Source organism: Gossypium arboreum, chromosome 13, assembly GCF_025698485.1.
Source record: "Gossypium arboreum isolate Shixiya-1 chromosome 13, ASM2569848v2, whole genome shotgun sequence".
Taxonomy (NCBI): Eukaryota; Viridiplantae; Streptophyta; class Magnoliopsida; order Malvales; family Malvaceae; genus Gossypium; species Gossypium arboreum.
In genome coordinates, this window is record NC_069082.1 from 9,595,948 (window position 1) to 9,617,889 (window position 21,942).

Genomic DNA, 21,942 nt, shown 5'->3' on the forward strand with positions numbered 1-21,942 from the left:
TATACGAGAATATATATGCAAAGTTTTAGTTTAAAATATTTTTTAATTAAATTTAAAGTTATTTTTATTTTTAATTAAAATTAAATAATAAATTATATTAATTAATAAAAAATTTGTTTTTTAAACAAGTAAGTATATTATTTACCACATTTTAACTAAGAATAAAATAATGGTATATTCTTTGGTAAAAAGAAAAGAATTTGTTGTACCTTTATTTCATTTTAATAATTTATAATATTAAAAATAAAATATTTATAATTTTTTATCTATTTTATCTTATAATATTACTTTTGAATTTTTTATTAACATAAAATTTATATTTAATTATTTAAATCATTTTAATATCATATATTTAAACTAACTAAAGAGCCATTTATGGCATTAAAATATTTTAATTAATACGTAAAAATATAGTACATTATTATTATTATTTATTTTAATTTACTTCCTTTCATATAAGTATAGTATTAAGATTCTTAATCTTTATTTTTTGATACAATGCTTAAAATTATTAATAGTCCCTCCTCAACACTTGAATAAGAGAATAATATGCTTCAACATACTCGAACCTATGTCTCTTTTACTGACAATAATTTTGATGTCAACTGAGCTAAAACTCAATCGATATATTTATCACTATTAATTATTATTTTGAAACATATCTTATCCTAATTAATCTTGTTGGGATTTTTCAATGTGTCTGTCCTAGGATCCCATCATTTTATATACAAATATATATATATATATATATATATATATCGGCCCCATTGAAAAATTGAAATTTAGAATATGAACATTTGGTTTTCTTTCAGTGCAAGTTTTGAGGTTATGTCCCATTGAGACATGACATTAATAAAGTGTGGGGGTTAAGCAAATGGTCCCATCAACTGTTTTTTTGCCTTCATGTGATTGTAATATAGCATTTTGTTTCTCAACCTACTTTTATTCTTTTATTAGTGAACCCTAATCCCTTTTTAATAAATCAAATTAAATTAAGAATCAAATGTGTGTTGGGTATAGATTTACATCAAATTATGATTATTTTCATTTTAAATTTAAAATTTAGTATCTATGTTTCAATTTGACATAATTTTGAATGATGGATGGATCTCATTCTGTTCTTTGGACTTTTGGATGTAATTTTACATTAATTATTTTAGGGTAAACTATAAAAATAGCTATTTTTATTTGCATCGGATTACATTTTAGTTATTTATATTTAAAATGTTATGTTTGGATGTAATGTTACGTTACCGTTAACCTGATCACTTTGTAATACCCTAAAAATCTTTACAGTAATATATTATCCTTGATATAATAAAATAAGGAAATAAAGTGATAAAAGGGAAGTTTTGAGTTATGGCAACATTGGGAAGTAAATTATGATATCTTGATTCAGGAAAGGACTAAATTGTAAAAGTTAGAAAAGTTTTGTTGCTAAGAGTAAATACTCAAGACTTAAAGGGTTAAAGTGTAAATATGAAAAAGTTGAAGGACCAATAGTGTAAATATTTTAAGGGTAGAATGATCTAGAAACTAAGGAAAATGGATGAATTGGGACCAAATTGAATAAGTGAAGAACTATGAGGGACTAAATTGCAATTTTACCAAATTAAATGATGACTCAAGGATGGAATTCTAAAAGATCATGAAGGGCAAAATGGTCAATTAGTAAGAGAGAGAATTCTAGAATGTAATGATTATGTTAATGATATTTTAAATTAATTAATTAGATAAATATTATTTTATTAATATTTTATGAGATATTTAATATTATTTTATTATTATTTATTTAGTATATAAGGAAAGAAAGATGAAGAATTTTCATCATCTTTCCTTTCCATGCAAACTAACGTGAGAGAAAGAGAGGAAGAAAGAAAGTTTTACTTTCTTTACAATTTAGTCCTTTTACCAAAAATTCACCATTTTCACCCAAAAATCAAATGAATTTCCATAGCTACCAAGAGAGAAATGTTAAGGAGAACATGGGGAGTTAGAATATCAAGTTGGATTCAAGAAATAGAAGCTGGAGGAGAGAGAAAATCAAGTTAAAGATTGGTATCAAGAGAATAAGGTAAGTACATCAAGATTTCAATACGTTTTTAAGTTTGTTATTGTTGATAAATCATGGAAATAATGTTATAGTAGAGTTTTATTACATAAGGTCCTATGTTCTTGATATGTTAGTGAAGAGAAAATAAGAGAAAGTGATGAGAAATGGTGTAGAAAAAGAAAATAAGGGTGTTATAACATGGTAATTAATATCTTGCACTAAAACAGTTATGGACAGCAGCAGTAGTCTAACTTTGAAAAATCACCATAAATTTTATAAATTGAATTAGAAGATGAAAAAAATATGGAATTAAATCTTAATGAGTCTAGTTTCTCATAGAAGAAACAGTGTAAGCAATGAATTTGTAAATTTTATATATAATGAATTTTGTGAGACAAGGTCAGAATGAATTTGGGTTCCTTGTTCAGACTTTGAAAATAATAAAAAATGAAGAAAAATAATTAGAGGCTTAAATTTATATTTATAGAATCCTGAATGAGTCTAGTTTTATTAGAAACAAACTAGAACATCATTTGAATTCTGTAAAAGGAGATAACTAATTTTAGTGAAGAAGGGTCAGAACTGTCAGACAGCAGAACAGGGGTGACTTTAATGAATAAACTGTACTAATTGGCTAAACCAAAATTCTGAAAATTTTATGATAAGAATACATGTGAGTCTAGTTTCAGGAAAAATTAACGGATCTTAATTTCGAGTTCTGTAGCTTAATATATAAATAATTTAGTGACTATGATGCAAATGGACAGTTTTGAATGTACATATAAGTAAATAGTGAAATTATTGATAATGTTACTTGTTGTATGTTATATAAATTAAGGATGTGGAATGGAGAGGAGGAGGAGGAAAATATGTATGAATATTCATCTAGCATGGCTAATTTGCATGTTTTAGGCTCGGGGACTAAATTGAATAAAAGTAAAATTTTATGGGCAATTTTGTAAAAATGTCAAAATGACTAAATTGCATGAAATAGATTATTTTATTATTTAAATTACAAAAATTTAACGAAATTATCAATTTAGTTCAAGATCGGGGGAAAACATGTTTTAGGGATTAAATTGAAAAGTGTTGAAATTATGGAAAATTTTGATATTTTATAGAATTCATGGACTGTTATCAATATATATGAGAATAATAGTTGGAAATAAGGATTAAATTGCAAGAATTTTACTTTCCGTCCCTAAGGATGAAATCGTCATTAATTAAAGTTTAGGGCAAAATGGTAATTTTGCCTAGAGCATTAATTAAATGTATTAGAATATGAAATGAATGAAAATGATGATCAAATTTATTTATAAAGATCCGGACGACACAAATACGAGACTTGATCATGGAAAAGAAAATATATCAGAATAATGAAATAATAAACACGAGCAATCAATGAGGTAAGTTCGTAACTTGAATTATATTCGAAATGCTTGAGATTGTATGTTATTGATGTGAATATGATTTGAATGTTCATTGTATGAAAATTTATAAAACATTGATATATTTGATAAAATGGGAAGAAATCCGGTTGAATGAAAGGAAAATTCGATGGATCTCGAAAAGGAATTGACGGTAAAAGGATCTAGCCGGACGGGTGATCCTATCTGATATAGCCCTCCAGAAGAATACGTGTAAAATGGATTTAGTCCGGACGGGTAATCCGAATTAGGGTCTGAATTTAGCTCGACTGGTAATTCAGATCAAGCTCATTAGAGTAATTGTCGTTGCAGGATTTAGCTTTGGACCGGTAATCCCGACAATACTCTATGAGTTTATATTACTGAGGATTTAGCCCTAATTTGGTAATCCTTTGTAAGGATGAGGTTCGCGGAGTGTGCTCTCGATATGAAATGTGTAAGACCATGGTTGAAAGATACCATGGCAACTTTGAGTGTAAGACCATGGTTGAAAGATACCATGGCAACTCGATATAAAATGTGTAAGACCATGGTTGAAAGATACCATGGCAACTCGATATAAAATGTGTAAGACCATGGTTGAAAGATACCATGGCAACTGATATGAAATGTGTAAGACCATGGTTGAAAGATATCATGGCAATGTGATATGAAATGAACAAGACCATGGTTGAAAGATACCATGGCAACATGATGAAAATGAGTAAGACCATAGTTGAAAGACACTATGGCATCATGTCAAAGATAAATAAGACCGTGGACGGAGACGCTCTAGCATCTGTTGAACAATTGATATTCGGTAATATGTATCGGATGACGAATGGTTATATGAAATAATTATGAAGATAGATAAACGAAATAAGTATAAGTACATGAAATATAATTTATGTTAAGTTTGATATAAGCTATTACGGAATAAATATACATAAAATATATGGAAATGATGGAGCATGAAATATTGATATAATGAAATGAATGATATATGCTTATGAAGAAAGCGGTAAGAGCATGATATGTTTCATGACATGTACATATATGATTATCTTTGATATGTTGATACAAGGAAATTATGTAATTGAGACTATTATTAAACTCAAGTGCGATATGTCGAGAAAATAGATATATCAGTGTTGAATTTATATGAGATATGTGCAAGTATACTAACAATGTTGCTGTTTGATGCTTATACAACTGTCAAACTGTTGATTGAATGGTAATATATTTATTTATATGATGCATTGAATCGGTAAGTATTTAATTTTTTTTTAGTGATCTGTAAATGGTAGTAATGCTCCGAAACCCTGTTCTGGCAGCGGATACGGGTTAGGGGTGTTACACACTTCCCTAACGATGGTCCTACATGGCAATCTAAACTAGTTTTAAATGTCAACTTGGATGTCCTACGTGGCAGTATAAATTAAATTTATTTAATTAAAGATTTATTTTCATCCCAGCAACTAGGCATCAAGTTGGCATTTAAAACTCATTTGGACTGCCGCGTAGGACTGTTGTTAGGGAGGCAACGGAGGTTAATAGTAGAGTGACCCCTTTGTAACAAAACGACAACATAAATGACTAAAATTTAACATTTCGAACATAAGTGACTAAAATGTAATCTGAGGGTGATTATTTTTATAGTTTACCCATTATTTTATGAGGAAACATATCTAACAAATTAAAGTAAAAATATTAACTTTTGAATTTTCATAAAATAAAGAGATAAAATTCATAATTAAAAAATATTGAAACTTAGATAACCTAAAATTAAGTTACAGATAAAATCATATCAAATATTTAAGACAATTAAAGTTTTAAGTTTAATTTGATTCACAAGATAATAGTCTTATACGACATTAGCAGAAACAAATTATGCAACAAATCAAATAAACCTAATTAACTAACTGTATGCAAAACTTGTGGCAACTAAGGGTTTTGTTTTATGGTTTACAAATTATTTCATCTTTTAACTAGTGATCATGTATATATATATAGCAATAGTGTAAATACATAGCAGATAATGTGCAATGTTGTAAAAATTAAATCAGAATTCAAACTCATAAAACCATCAATTTTCGATTAAACAGATTGCCCATTTGTTCAATCATGAAAAATAAAAAATCAAGAAAAATAGGAAAAAATAGTAAAGACAAATAAATAATGATAGAAATATAAACATTCATTTCATCAATTATAACAACAAAATTAAATGTTTAAACTAGCTTTAACCTATTTCAATTGATTTTTAATTAATCCGATATCTTTTAGCGGTTCAACCGATTTTTATTAATTGTATGGTATCGATGAATAGATTGGACCACTAATTTTATTCAATCTATAATATAGTCCGATTTTGACGACTATGAATTAATGATCATATTCATACATATATACTAGCTTATTTGAATAACTAGCTATGTTAACTAAGTACAAATTTAGTTGAAAATCACAAAAAAAAAACACTACTTTATTCAATTTTAATATATATTATATATAATAAGGTATAAATGTTATTTAAAATAAAAATTTAAATACTTTTAGTTATTATTTTAAAATTTAAAGTTATTTCATATGTTTGCTTGCTGTATATAAACAAGTGATTGCATACATATTTATTTATGAACTAATTAAAACCTTATCTCTAAATAGAGATGTTTATAGACCGGGTCGAGTTGAGCTTATGTAGTTATATTAGCACACTTTGTGTTTATCCAAGCCTAGATCGGTTCGAAATAATGGCATATTTGAAAATGACTAACCCAAGATTGTTTTAGTCTCACCCATATTATATTTTTTTAGCTGATAGTATTTTATTTTATTATTATTTCGGTGAATTTCTTTTATTAAATTTTGAACATTGATAACTTAACATATCTTTTAATGTTTACATTATAATATTATATATATTATTTTATTTTATATAAATTACATACTATATTAAAACAAAATAAAATAATATATTACAAAGTAGAAAACAGGCTAGGCTCGGACCTTAAATGTTGGGGCCCAAACTCGACTCATATTGTAAATGAGTATAATTTTTTTTGTACAATCGTAATTTTTCAGCTTCATACTTTTGTCCAACTCCTCCCATACTTCGAGCGCACCTTTAAATTTAAGTAAGTAATACTCTGACTCTTGAACATGTCTATCTACAAAACATTGTAAAACACATAACTAACGACTAAAATTTGTCCCATGAGTAAAACTATAATATATTATATAAAATTTACATTTAAAAATAATATTTCATACATAAAATTTTACATTTTAAGAAATAATGATATTTAAAAAGGTGAATAATTTCTTTTACTAATAATTAAATGTTACATGAATAATATTATGAGTAGTTTATTTGACAAAATAACAAAATAATAGTTTTAATTGAGAAAATGATTTTTTCAGTAGTCGGTTTAAGAGTTATAAAATGTTTAAATCATATAATTATTTCTATATTTTTAAAATGACAATTTTAATTTTTTCGTATTTTATCAATTGAATTGGTGTCACTTGACTTATAACACTTACTGACTACGATATTTTATTAAAGCACATGTTATTATCTTGTGATTATATGTATATGAAATAGTGATCATATACATTAATATGAACTAACTTAATTTTAAATCTAATCTTTTCATTTTCTCTCTCTTATAATTATATTTTTATATCAAATTTTTTATAATATATGATGTGATCATAAATTAAAGCCATTAACGTCAATAAAAATGAAATTTAATCAATTGCAATTTTATTGGAAAGCATATTTATATTAATTATTTAAAAAAACATTTTTACTTTTAAGTGGATATGTGTTTATATTGATTATATTATGAAAAGTATGCTGACATTATATAAGGAAAATTCACAAATTTCAGCAATAAAGGCATAATATAATTATATAAGTTTGTGGTCGAGGGAGTCTTAACTCGATTGATATGAGTATTGTTGTTAATGCAGGATGACATGGGTTCGAATGCGCTGAAGCGCATTATCCTCCTATTTATAGGTTAGGGAGACACTATGAATAGCTCTAAACATTGCATCAAAAAGAGTATATCAAAACTTATAATGAGATTGTTAAAAAAAAATATAAGTTGTGGAAAAATTGTGGATATAGCCACTCCTTTTTCTTATTAGTTTTAGTAGGTCCATTTATGTACACCATTCTCTACATGTCAAATCACATTATAGTTGAGTGAATAATATAATTGTTTTCCCAAGCATATTGCAGCCCTAAAAGGAATGTGGGGACTCATTTATTATAGTTGAGTAAATTTTAGCAAAGTGCCAATCAATCGATTTCGAAGAATTGGGTACTTCAAAACTTGGGATAAGAACAGGTTTTTTTTTTTTTTTTTTTTTTAGAATTTGAGATATAGAGAGAACATGGAAAATGGAGGCTTGGAGGGCCTAGAAAAGGGCCAAATATACATCAAATAGTGGTGGGAAATAGGATGGAGCCAATGGCCAAGGGGTTGGCAACTTGGCCTTTGAGTTTGACAAAATGTGATGGGGAGTGTTGGGTGTTTGGTCTCATCCCATGATTGCACAGCTCAATACCTCTCCATTTGACGCTTTGCCACCACTCAAAAACTTCCCCATCTTTTGCTTATTCATTCTATACTTTTCTTCTCTTAGAAAATTAAAAGTAAAATTGGAAATATTCCGATTTAAAGAAAATTTGACTTAGGAAATGAAGTAAATAGTTTTTGTTTTCGTTTATACATTGTAAAGTCATGAACTCCACCAACTACAAAATTTGAGTATATAATTTAATTCTTAAGTATAATAATAAGACATAATGATAAATTTAGCAGTTAATGTTTATATTTTTGTCAATTTGATTCTTATTTTTTAGTTAAATTTGACCTCAACATTTAAAAAAAGCCGAACATTTCCATCAATTTTTGAAAAAGAGTTGAATTATTTTTTTAATGAAAATGTCAACTAAAATGTTAAATGTTCAAAAACATGTCAACCCATGTGTATTTCATGCGGATGTTTATAAATTTTTTTATAATTTTATAATTTTTAGATATTTTTATAATTTTTAAATTAGTTGTTAATGTGACATATAAGACAAATAATGTGATGTCGAATTGAAGTACACGTGGATGCCACATAGATTGTCACGCTAACATCGTTAAAAATAATGTTTTAGTCAATATTTTCGTTAAAGAAAAATAATTTGAATCTTTTTTAAATGTTAATGACCAAATTTAGCTCAAAAAATAATAAGTGTCAACTTGACAAAAGAATGTAAGCGTTGAGGTCTAGATTTATTGTTATGTCTAATAATTATTAAAGTCTAATTTCAACTAAGAAGACGTGGGTCTAAGCGCTCTTAAGAACATATTTTTTTCCGATTTAAGGGTTAGGGGGATTTATAAGTAGGGTAGGCATTGTATAAAAAATGAGTTAATTCTACCATACATCCTCAAGCTATGATCCTCATTCTAAATTAATTCCCAAACTTCAAAATATCCTAATTATATTTTCAAACTATCAATGTTATATTAATAAGGTCCTTTGGTTATTAAAACTATTAATTTAACCATTAAATAACGATCAAATCTTATGTAACTAAGTTTAAAATGAAAAATCCAAAAAAGTGAACAATAAAGCTTTTGTAAAAGTTTCAAAAACTAATATTTTCAAAACATATACTTTTACAAAATTCATTTTCTTAAAATTTTCAATTAAAATTTTGTCACTTAGAACTAAAGTGTCATTTAACAATTAAATTAAGGATTTTGATAATGTAAAGATCTAATTAATACAACCTCGACAGTTTAAGAATGTAATTAAAATGATCTAAAATTTAGAGACCAATTTAAATTGAGGGTGTCGAAACCATTTTTTTTAAAAAAAGGGCATTGACTTTGTTTGAAAGCGAAGATTAAAACGGAAGTCACCACCGATCTTCCAAAAATTAGTACCGAGTTGATTAGTTAGTGTCTTAATGTCGAAAGTTGAAAATCAAGAATGGGTTTTTAAAATACGATCCTTTTTTATTAGCGTTGATATTTTTTAAAAGACGCTTGAATTAGCTCAAAATGATCGTTAAAGATTCCCTCGTCTTGAGATATCGGAGTATCACATCCCGTAAGTTAGGACATGAAACCATAAATTCCCGAGCACAAGTTTGTCTTTAATCTTAATTAAAATTCCACGTATTTTAAAACTCAAAAGGATATTTGGTATTTAGAATCAACGAGAAAACTGAAACCTCGTAAGTTAGGGCACAAGTCCTTAATACTCCAAAACGCTAAACATTGCCTTATTTTGAATTTTTTTTTGAATAGTAGTGAATTTGATATTTAAACGACGTGTCGCTTGCTTGAATTAAAATAAAACGATTTATTGGATAAGTGCAACAAGACTTGATTCATGAGGCGATGATATGAAAAAATATAGTGCGACATGGAACGATGATACATGAATAAAAATATTACACAAGTGAATGACAATAATATGAGAATACAAATAAACGAATCAAAGTATATGCAATGGCAATAATCTCAATCTCACAACATACATCATTTAAATACTAACGTTAATAATCAAAGACCAATGAATTAAATAATATATATAACAATTTAAAAAAATTAAAAAGCAAATTAAAATAAATAAAATGTAAAACAAATTTTAAAATGATAATAAATGGATTTAAAATAAATATTGTGAAAAAGGAAATTTAATATCAACAATATACAAAGCAATTTAAAAATAGATCATATGTATAAAAATTTTAGAATAAATAATATACAAGACATCAAAGAAATAAATAATATATATATATATATATATAATAGATATAACGATTTGAAATTGATAATATATATAAAAATTTTAAAGTAAATAATAAAATGATTTAAAATGAATAATACATAAAGCGAGTTTAAAATAAATAATGTAGAAGAATTTTAAAATCTATATATACAAGGCAAATTAAAAAGGATTTCTATGAGTTATTTTAAAATAAATAATATATATATATATACATAAAAGTGTAAAATAAATGATATATATAAAACCTAAAGTAAATAACAAAAAAAATCGTTTTTAAATAAATAAAAGAGTTTAATTTAAGATATATAAAACAATTTTAAAATAAATAACATATAAGTCGATTTTAAAAATAATAAGTAAGAATCTAAAGTAAAAGAGATTTAAAGAAGTAATATACAAAACAAATTTTTTATAATATGTATAAAAAATTTGAAATGCTATATAGATAATATGTGAAAAGCCAAAATGTATATAATATATACAAAACAATTTAGAATACATAAAGTTAAAGAAACAGTTTGAAACAAATAATAATACAATTTTAAATAATCGACATATTTAAACAAATCAAAATAAATAATACATATAAGCAATCTTATCTAAACAGCCTATAAAATATTTAAAATAACACACAACAAGATATTTTGAAATAACAGAATAAATAAATGATTAAAATAAAAGGATTCAGGGTGTGATTGAAACTGAATCAGAATTTGAGGTATCGATTGCAAATAAAAAAGAAGGCCAACAGGGACTGAATCAAAATACGCTTAAATGCACGAGGATAAAATGGGACAATATCCCAATTCATCTGTTCAGGTCAAGGATCAAAGCGGGAATGAAATAAAATAAAAGGGCGAAATTTAAAAAGTAAAAAATGCAAAAAGGGACTAAATAGAATGGCGCAGGAAAGAAGGAGGGACCATAACCGAAAATATCCCATTTGGACCTAAAAAACACGCGGGTTCCCCTTCAGATCGGGTCGGGCGCGCGGGTTCCCCCCCCCCCCCCAAACGACGCCTTTTTGATGGTGTGGGGAGGGGAATAAAACCCCGTCGTTTTGCTTGGCTTATTTAAGCCAAATTTGATTTTTTTTTATTTATTTCAGCACCATCTAAAAAAAAAAAAGAAAAAGAAACAGAGAGTTCTCTTTGCTCTCCCTTCACTCCCCATGTCTGGCGATAGGGTTTCCCGGTGTCCATTGCGCCGCCGTTGTGGGCCAGTGGCCGGCGTTGCACGAATGGGTTTCTTCCGGCGTCGAGGAGGCCAACGGAGGTGAGTACCCTCCCTTTTCTACTCTTTTGTTTTATTTTTTTTATATTCAAAAAATATAAAAGAAGACAAAAGCAACAGAGATTTAAGAGCAAAAATGAAATAAAAGAGGAATCACCTTTTAAAGTTTTGGTTTTTGATTGATTTTTTGTATTAGATTCTCTCTGTTTTTTTTCTTCCTCCTCCCTTTACATTTCTGGTTTTTTGGGGCTTTTTGTAGCCAATTACAAAATGTATTACTACTGTTTTGCTTGCTGTTGGTTACTGTTGCCGTGTCATTTCTTTTTGTTGATGTGCACGCTATTATGCTTTGTCTCTGCTTTCCTCTTTTTGTTTGTTCACAGGCGCTGAGGAGGTCAACGGAGGGAGCGGGTGACCTTCTTGCTGTTTTGGTGAAACTACGGCAGAGGGACGTCAGATCCTCGGGACTAGAAGCCTCGGGACGAGGTGCTGACGTGGCGTTAGTGGCGGCACATCCACAATTCTAGGGTTTTTTTAGCTGATAGTGTTTAATTTTTGGTGAATTTTTGGGTTAATCGGGCCTTGTGGCTTTTGGGCTTGTGTTTGGGTTAATTTTTTTATAAATGGACTGTTTATTATTTTTTGGGTTTTTATTTAATGGGCCGGGCAAATTTGGGCCTATACAGACGGTTATAGCTTAAAAATGTTTGTTCAAATTAACTCAAAAATAATTATTAGACTGTGTTATGATAATTTTGTCACTTAAATATATCTTTCTTTTAAAACTATAGAGCTTCTGAATTTTCCAGGCAATTTCTTCCTTTGTTTTCACTTCATATGTTTCAAACATTTTATTGACTTGATTCACTAAACATTCCAAATACAAGTTTTTTTTGGGTTATTTTCTCTTTTGAAGATCAATCTTTCATGACATTAAACTTGACAAATTTATAAACGTTAAATAAATTTTGGAGTTTTGTATTTTCTTTCAAGTTAGTCCAACAATTGATCCTACATTGAGGTCTGAATTTTTTTTGTCTAAATTAGTCTCTGAACTTTACAGTTGTTTTCACGTTGGAGTTTAATTTTTTTTTTGTCGAAGTTAGTTTCCGATATTTTTTTAAAAACCCTAAAATTCAAACTTTAATATAAAAACAATTATCAAGTTTAAGTCCGAGAACAAGAATTAATTTAAAAAAAAAAATCTTAATATGAAAGTTATTGCCAAATTTAGACCCAGATGATTTACCTATATATATTCCCATCATAAGTCTTTTTCTATTACAGCTGTATTTGAAGGTGACACTAAATACCTAAAAATCAGATACATATATTATCCAGCCTTGACATATTTTGTCGTGAATAAAAAGTTTGTTTTTTTTTAGTCTCAGTATTCTATTTAGGGTTAACTAAAATTTGAATTAAATTGAATATCGATAAAATCTAAAATCATTTCTCCATTCACGAAATTAAATTTCTTACCATTCAACCTAATAGATTTGAGCATCTAAAATCTATTAAGGACCTTAGATTTCAAAGAGTATTTCATTAACACCAAAGAAATTTTATGACCTAAATTGTGAAGTTTCTCTCTCAATATATCAATAATTTGTCAAAATTATCTTAGATTTGTACTAATTTTCTTACCTGTACGATACATGAGTTGAATATGTATATTCTTAAATTGTTATTGAACAAAATATAAATAAATTAAAAATTGTCGTCTATATTGTAGGTACCAAAATATAAAATGATAAAATTTGTGATCATATTTTATTATTAAAGAATAGTTTCAAATTTTAATATTTTACCAACATTTACAGTCTATTAATTAATTTTTTATGAATCAATATATAAAATATTTAATAATTAAAATATAAAGTTTAGTTTAAACTAATATACAATTGAAATAAAAATATTAAAATATATGCAAATAATTTAAATAGAGTAAATAAAATCATATTTATAGTATAATTTAATAATATTATTTACAGTATAACACAAATACAAAATATAATAGTTTAATCATAATTTAAAATAAACATTGATTTATTTAAAAATATTAATCCTATTTATACTAAAAGTATTTTATAAATATAGAAGCATTTTAGTTTGTTTTGTTATAAGCTATACATTAGTGAGTGTAATTTTTTAAATGCATATAGTTTTTTTAATAAAGAAAAATACTTTAGAATTGTACAATATTTAAAGAATTTTGAGCCTATAGGAAAATTATAGATGAAAGAAATTAAATGTAGGATAAAGTACCAAAAAAATATCACTGAACTATTGATTTCGTTCTATTTTGGTCACTCAACTATTAGTTTTTTTGATTTAATCACTAAATTTTTTGAAATTAAATATTTTAGTCAAATTCCCTTTAGTAGCCTTTAGATGAGTGACGGAAAGCTGGCATGGGTGTTTTTATTGGTGTAATAATAAATTCAGCTCTCTAATGTTTACACATTCTATTAATTTAATCCTAAATATAAAAAATTAACAAATTTAATCTTCAATGTTTACAAAATTTGTCATTTTAGTTAAAGTTCAAACATTTTAATAAGGATGTGATATTAAAATATTAAAGATGCGATGGGAAAATTGCATTATTGTGTTGTAAAGAAAGGTAAAATATAATACCCTACACTCATTGTTGGATTAGAATGTGAGATGCTAAATTCATTGCTGGAGCAACTACGATTTCATTTATATATCTAATAAACAAGTCATACAAGTCATTTGGTTCCAAAACTTAATTAAATACATTATTTAATCAATTTCGGGTTATAAACGAGCTTAAAAAAACTCTTTTTAATCACTAATGATAAACAAGAACTAAAACGTAAAATTTTCAAAATACAAAGGTAATATCGCGATCGTGAGGAGGCATGTCGCGGCACTGAGAGTAGAAGTATGACGTCACTACTTCAATCGCGGTGAGTCACGACAGCAAGGGAACGTCGCAACCTTGAGGACAAGGGAATTCAACATCGTGATTATGGAAACAAAGCTTGATGTCATGACACTAATAGGGGAGTGTTGCAACCTTGAGGGCAGATTCCCCTAAATTTTGTATCATTCTTCACCAATCTGCCAAGTACAAATACCAAATGGTCTATATGACCCAAAAACTCAACATCAATGCAATTAGACATTAGTTTAAATACCAAAGTACAATCCTTTGACATATCAAACGCCTATCGATATATAAGTAATGCATTCATTTACTTGGCAAGCAAGAAACAGTTCAATCATAAGTATAACATGCTTATTGGGCAAATAGACATTAATATACTAGATGTTCATACATAATTGTCATCAAACACATATGGTCATGCTCAAAATGTAAACCTTTTCCATCATATGTACCAAATGACAAATTTAACCTAAAATCTAACTCAAAACCTTAGGTGCATGCCACACACCATTAACATAATAAAACAATACATGATACTTGTGCACAGAAATAACAAATCGTACGTTGAGCAATAGGGTTCAATGGTGCTAACATAATTTGAATCAATAATCCAAATATAAATAAGATAATAAAGACAATCAGTTTATGATCTAATTATCAACTAGTATCAAGTTTGCATTTCATGTCTCATGTGCATAAATCTCATACCACATTTCATTAGGCATGTCATATATGAACATATAATCCCATTTATCATCATATCACATTTCATATGTATCATAACATGTCACAAAGTTCATTTCATTTTCTCATTTCCATCTTGAATCCATTGATTCATTTTATATCCATATCGGCCCTCAATGCTCGTTTTAACCGGTTCACATGATCTTTCATATGTCATCTTTTGTCACTTAGATATTTTTATACAAGATACACTATTTGATATTAAATTTTCATATCATATGTCATATGGCAAGGTATATGTTTTATTATCCTTATTAATTCGACACGGACTCGAGACGGATACACGGATCATTCAACCATCACACCTATATATCTGGCACCCAATGCATCACTATGTCTGAAGTATAATTTGCTCTCCGTGCCTTATCAATATAAATTGAAGTAATGTGCAATCTGCACCTCATCAGAACATCTAAAGTATAATTTGCGCTTTGCGCCTCATTGGTATAAACCAAAGTATAATCTCGTACACTAATACTATGACATACCAATTATACCTGACTCTACCTGAGACAATTAATAGGGTAGCCAATGTTCCAAACACATATATATTCATGATCACATATCATAGTTTTATATAATACCAATTTATATCATGCTCAATCCAATTCAATTCATATAATTTCATATCATCACATACATATCTCCGTATCTTCCACAAGTTACCAACCATGAAATACTTACCAAATTCATGAGACAAGTAGGGACATTACCTCAATCAAGATAGTCTGATACAAGTAATATAAATATATGTATATGCATTGAATTCAAATCACAGAAGCACGAACCATATTAGCTACTCGTCTACGGATCTCGCTTTCCCTTTCTCTTGAGAAGACCTGATGTTGTCTTTAGCTACATATGATAATTCAAGTATGAAAATGATTTTAGTTTTCACCCAATCACATGAAAACATATAATCAAACATAGTTTGCATTTTATTCATTTTATTCATTTTAGTTCCTATATTTGAAATACTCATATATTTCGATATTTAACATAGGATCAAAATCCGATTTCATATATCTTCATTAAGGACTTTGTACCTTTAATCTATAGCATAATTCCCTAAATGTTTTTACTTTATTCAATTAGGAACTTTAGCCCCTAATATCATAAAATTATCTATAAAGCCTAGTTAAATTTCTAATAAATTCCAACACTTTTCTCTACTTTTCAACTTAGTCCTAACATGCTCAAAACTCATACTTCAATTTCTCGTCAAAATTAAGCTCAATTTCATCAACTATCCATTATTGACAACTTGTATTCAACTTACTAATTTGAAAATCTAATTAATGGGTAATACACGTTAAGTTGAGATGTTTATAAATTCATAAAAATCAATGAAGAAAAAATATTTTTACCTTATCAATTTTGGATGGTAAAAACCATGGAAAAACAAATAAGTTTTTCCTCCTTTTCCTTCAATCTTTAGACGGCACAAAGGGGAGAGGAAGACTTTCTCTCTCTCTCTCTCTCTCCCTCCCCACTTCTTATTATTTATACTATAATTAGCATTTTTAATTAAGTTAATTAATCATGCTTAGTTGACTTATTTAAGGTTATTATAATTTAAAATTATTAATTAAAGGCTAAATGGTTTAATCATCATGCTCCACTAACACATCAATCGGTAATGGTTAAATAACCATTAAGCATTTGCATAATTGCACCAATATTTTTGAAAATTAAATGTTTAAAATTAGAAAAAGAGAAATTTTGTCTTTGACTAATCTTAGCATTTATGGCTTTCATTCATTTTTTATTTATAGTAGATTTGCCAAAAAAAAATTATCATTAAAATGATTTTTGTAATTTTTTTTGATAATTTTATTACAGGTTGCTAATTATATCTCGTTTTTTTTAAGAAAATGCTTGGAATTATCTATAGTTCTATCCTAACCCATAAATAAGAGAATAATATGTTTTAGCGCACTCAAACCCACATCCTCCTACATTGATAACAATACTCGTACCAATTAAACTAAGACTCAATCGGCATTTTTGTATCTTAAATACATAGAGTTTTCTCTTTTTTATTAAGTTTCCATGTGTTGTATTAGTTTTGTAGGGCATGTCTAAACTGAGGGTGAAGCTGCCAAGCACTTTTATGAATTTGAGTTAGATTAAATTTAACTATTAATTTCTATAATTTATAAAAAGTGTGGACTTAATATTTATATTTTAATTTAGTTATTTTTAGACTTTTTTTAAAATTTAAATGTTAGTTCTCACAAAAAAATATTATTATTTTTACATATTATTCATTAAAAATTGGATTAACGATTGTCATTTGTATTAAAATTGAAATTTCAAAATTTGAAAAGCATAGTGACTTAGAAACAGCGGCAAAGCGTAGTGGAGACTTAAAGGGGCCATGGTCCCTCTTAAAATGGTAAAATTTTAATTTAGACCCTTTATTATTTATAAAATTTTAAATTAGTAATGGTAAAATTGCACTTTGATCCTCCCAAAATGATAAAAATTTGATTTAACCCTTTAAAAATTATAAAGATATAGGCTATTAAAATGATGAAATTACATTTCTACTATCGTAAATATATACAATTTAATTTCGCCCCTAAAAAGAAATTATAAGCTCCACCATTACTTGAATGATTCAATTGGAGAATATAAACAAAATCTATAATTGTATATATAGTACATGATTAGTAATTGAAGTTAACTCAAGATATCTAACTGCTACTATTTGAGTCTGGATTAAAATTTTAAAATTCAAATATATAAATTAAACTTGATCAATTTGAAAAGTACATACTAAAAGTGATAAAATTAAAGTATAAAATTAAATCCATAACTTTCATAAATTCTAATTAGTTACTATTTCTATAGCCTTTGCTTGGACGAGAAAGCTTACACAACTCCCTTTCCTTTTATTCTTTTTGCTGAAATAAAATTAGTAATTTTTGCAACTAATTCACTAATACGGATGATGCTTTGCCCAAGCTCAAAGTTTTCCTACATCCAAAGTGCCAAAACCCTGCAATAAGCAATCCCAAAGGTGTAGATTTTTGAAAAAGTTTTCCTCTAAGAAACCCTGCCAGTTTAGCAGAATCAATTACATAATTATATATTTAAGCCTTCATCCTTTGTTCTTTCATGTTATCAATCCCACTCCCTGAGTTTTAATCGCCATGCATTCCACCCACCACCACGTAGCTGTCTCCCCATATAAAAGTTCAGCTTCTCGTCTAACAATATTTGCTCACGTCTTTGGGATTTTGGCTTTCGCCCTCATGCTCGTTTGGTTGCTGCATCATCGTGGAGGTATCGAATATGATTCTTACAATGCTGTTCGTGTTTTCAATGTAAGTAAAACCAACCCAAATATTTACATGTTGTAATTATGAAAAAGATGATTTCATTGTTTCTCATGCATGTAGGTTCACCCGTTTCTTATGTTTTGCGGATTCATATTTCTGTCTGGTGAAGGTAATTGGCAAAACTGATCATGGAAAAAAAAATCAACTTTTGAATCATTTTTTTTTCTGATCATGTTAAAAAAAAAAAACATGCAGCAATGATGGTGTACAAGACAGTACAAGCGACGCACATGGTGCAGAAGGTAGTCCATATGATACTTCAGCTTCTGGCATTTGTGCTTGCAGTGGTGGGACTTTGTGCTGTTTTCAAGTACCACGATATGACCAACATTGAAGACGTTTACAGTTTGCATTCATGGATCGGTATCGCCGCCGTTTCTTTGTTTGTGTTGCAGGTAAATTTCAAACTTTAATATTATCCTAAACTTTTTGGGAATTATTTAACTTATTGTTACATATATTTGATTATTGTGGGGGGTGGTGCAGTGGTTAGCAGGGTTGATTACATTTATGTTCCGTCAACCAGAGTTAACAAGACAAAGCCTGCTTCCATGGCACATATGCGGTGGCCGGACATTGCTATACATGTCGGTAGTGGCGGCTCTCACTGGGTTGTTGGAGAAAGCTACCTTCATTGGACTGCGCAGTAACCGTGAAGCTCGTTTGGTCAATTTCTTGGGACTGTCTATCCTCTTGTTCGGCATATTTGTTGATCTCAGTGTTGCTCTTGCCCGTTATGTTTGATCAATTACTGTTTTAATTAATCATCCCCTTTTTTCTTTCCTTCTTTTCAATCGTGTGTGTGATTTTTATTTTTTTGTTTCTTTTTGGGTGAATTTTACGTTGGATTGATGTTGTAATTCATGTTTATAATTCCATTTTAATTTATCAACCCAAAATGGTTGTTAATTATCTTAATTTAAAAGTTTATTTTTTAAAATGCTAGTATTTGATAATAGTACCGTTGAGGCGTATGCATTAAATGTTAAATTGCATTTTACTTTCTCTATTAAAAAAATAGAATAAATTAGCTATTATATGTTACATCAAAGAGTAAACTGATTAAATCTCATGTAATGACTTGATAATTAGGGTGTTCACGGCCCCAAGTGTGGCTTGAATTCAAGTTGCGCTAATCACGTTTGTTGCTCGAACTTTGTCTTGTTGTAATTCACAAAAAAAAAAAGAAGAAGAGCAAACTTATCATTAATTCAATGCAAATCTTAAAAATAAATAATTTTTTTAACAATTATTTGAAAACTAGTTAGAGGACGAACCTACTTGCTATTTCAATCACGTCATGAGTTAAAGGTAAAAATAGATGGAGTTTTAAATGAAAGGACTGATATGCTCTTTGATTTAATGTAGAATGATTAATTTGTCAACTTTTTAAATAAAGAGGACTAAATACAATCTAGCTCTTAGTCCAGGAGCTTCTATGATATTTTTAGAGGTAATATTTTGATTTACTTGGATTCAATATCAATAATTTACTTTGTGTCATCAATGTTGTTTGAACCAAATAGATTAACCGATTAGATTAGGAATTAACCGAGGTATCAATTCAAAAAGGGACTTTGAACCGATTAAATCGAGAACTGTTACAAATCGGTTAAACTGAATCTTTTAATTTATTATTTATTCCTTTTAAAATTTTTAATAATTTATTAATTTAACCAGTAAACCAGTAACATGAACGATTTTACCACCTATCCAGTTTAAATTCAAAAGATAGAACAAGGAATCTATTTTTTTTCTTTTAAAAAAAAGTAAAGCAATTTGAGTAAAGAATTTTAAGAAAAGAAAGCAAGCAAGAAAGAAAGTATTCACTACATCACAAATCATTAAAATAGGAATAAGTTTTTATTTTAGACATTTAATAATTAAAAGGTTACAATTTGATCATTAAGATACGAAAATAAAATTTTGATCACCCGACATTTTAATTAATATAATAACAATTTTAATCCTCAACTTTTATGTTTTTTGTTAATTTGACTATGATTCTATATAAAAGTATTTAAAAAAATCCTCAAAGTTATTTAGAAAATTTATATAATATTTATAGGAAAATAAAATCTAGAAAATGTTGTTAATGAAACGTATGAAAAATAAAAAGATTATCATTTAATAGAGTTCAATAACAAATTAAAAACAGAACAAAATTAAAAAAATTAAATCATTACATGTTTATTTAGTGTTTCTCAAAATTAAATTAGTAAAATATTTAAGTCAAAGTTACATACTTTTGAAAAATATTTAGAACTAATATAACGACTTAGTGGTAGTAAAGCACCACAACAGCATGAATCTGAACCCCAATTCGACCTAAAATTGATGCATAATGCCAAGCACGGATTGAAGCCCCTCTTTCTTACCTTCTTCCTCCTTGGCCCGTCTCCACCTCTCTGGCATAGCTTCAATTTTAGACTCCCTTATTCTTCAGTGAGGTGAAGGTTGCGGAGGTGTTTGTCAAGGTGCTCATTAAAGGAAGGAGAGAGGAAGGGTTGATTCAAAATGAGTTTATGCTTGTGGGAGCAGATGGCAAGGTTGTCATGAGGCACTTTGCTCCTTTTTTTTTCTTTCCATGAATGATTCTGGTTGATTTTTTAACTAATTTTGGTTTTGTTTGTGTTGAAAATCTTTAGTCCATGAAGTGTTCAATAGAATTATGCTAGAAGCATTAGAAAAATTGGTTTAAAAAACGAGTTTCTTTAAATAAAGATATTTTAAGTTTTTGTATTATTATAATAATAAATTTTATCAAATTAGTACATGGATTTTTAATTTAATGATTTTTTAGTCGATTTTCAACTTTCATCCAACACGATCTTTTTTTTTTGTTCTTAAATTTTCGATTTGCTTAGAGAATGGACTCTAATTAACAACTTAGTCATACAATAAAGATTTTTAACTTTTCGGTAGGGAAAGTTAATTCTCTCCATGGTCAAGAAACTTAACTTGAATTATCATGAAAATAGAATTTATTTGGGAAAAACAAATCTCACTATTTTTCTGACTGATTAGCTATGCCCAATGATGATTATATTTTAACTTAGAAGGAAAATTTATAAGAGTTCTATTTAAATAAAAAGAGACAAAATAGTAATATTTTAATAGAAAATATCAATTCCCACCGGGAGTCTGTAAGGTGGGCAGCACGCACTAAGCCACACTAAGTTCCCAGATTCAATATGCTAACCATTGTGTGTCGCATATAATTTATTCAATTTAATAATTAATTTTTATTTTCAAAATAGTATTAATTATGATGACTTTACCATGTTAAAATCTATAAATAAATAAATTTAATTATCCGTAGCATAAAATTATAATGACTATTTAATTTAATTTTTAATTTCAACTTCAATTAATTCAAAAATAATTTAATTGCTTTCTAGTAGCAAGAAATGTTAGACATGGAAAATA

General features: G+C 27.8%; 1 protein-coding gene and 2 long non-coding RNA genes across 4 annotated transcripts; 2 read left to right on the forward strand and 1 right to left on the reverse strand.

Moving 5' to 3' along the window:
- Window positions 1-11,304: 11,304 nt before the first annotated feature.
- On the forward strand, window positions 11,305-12,258 carry LOC108462874 (uncharacterized). The gene is made up of 2 exons (XR_001867957.2): window positions 11,305-11,547; window positions 11,889-12,258. It is a non-coding gene; the product is annotated as an uncharacterized LOC108462874 (long non-coding RNA).
- Window positions 12,259-14,187: 1,929 nt separating this feature from the next.
- On the reverse strand, window positions 14,188-16,687 carry LOC108463632 (uncharacterized). 2 transcript variants are annotated; one of them, XR_008277545.1, is made up of 3 exons: window positions 16,534-16,687; window positions 15,955-16,021; window positions 14,188-14,595 (listed from the first exon to the last, which is right to left on the reverse strand). It is a non-coding gene; the product is annotated as an uncharacterized LOC108463632 (long non-coding RNA). The 2 variants fall into 2 exon arrangements; XR_001868108.2 differs by having other exon boundaries at window positions 14,188-14,620.
- A 1,579-nt stretch (window positions 16,688-18,266) lies between these two features.
- LOC108463333 (probable transmembrane ascorbate ferrireductase 3) lies at window positions 18,267-19,453 on the forward strand. Its single transcript, XM_017763284.2, has 4 exons — window positions 18,267-18,498; window positions 18,574-18,622; window positions 18,709-18,908; window positions 19,000-19,453. Exons 1-4 carry the CDS (start codon window positions 18,325-18,327, stop codon window positions 19,255-19,257), a joined length of 681 nt encoding a protein of 226 aa, XP_017618773.1. The 5' UTR covers window positions 18,267-18,324; the 3' UTR covers window positions 19,258-19,453.
- The last annotated feature ends 2,489 nt before the right edge of the window (window positions 19,454-21,942 follow it).

Bases quoted from the DNA above. Each gene is read 5' to 3' on its own strand.
- LOC108463333 (XM_017763284.2), top strand. From the start codon at position 18,325: ATGCATTCCACCCACCACCACGTAGCTGTCTCCCCATATAAAAGTTCA. The intron at 18,499-18,573 runs GTAAGTAAAACC...TCATGCATGTAG, and splicing joins ATGCTGTTCGTGTTTTCAAT to GTTCACCCGTTTCTTATGTT. The intron at 18,909-18,999 runs GTAAATTTCAAA...GGGGTGGTGCAG, and splicing joins TTTCTTTGTTTGTGTTGCAG to TGGTTAGCAGGGTTGATTAC.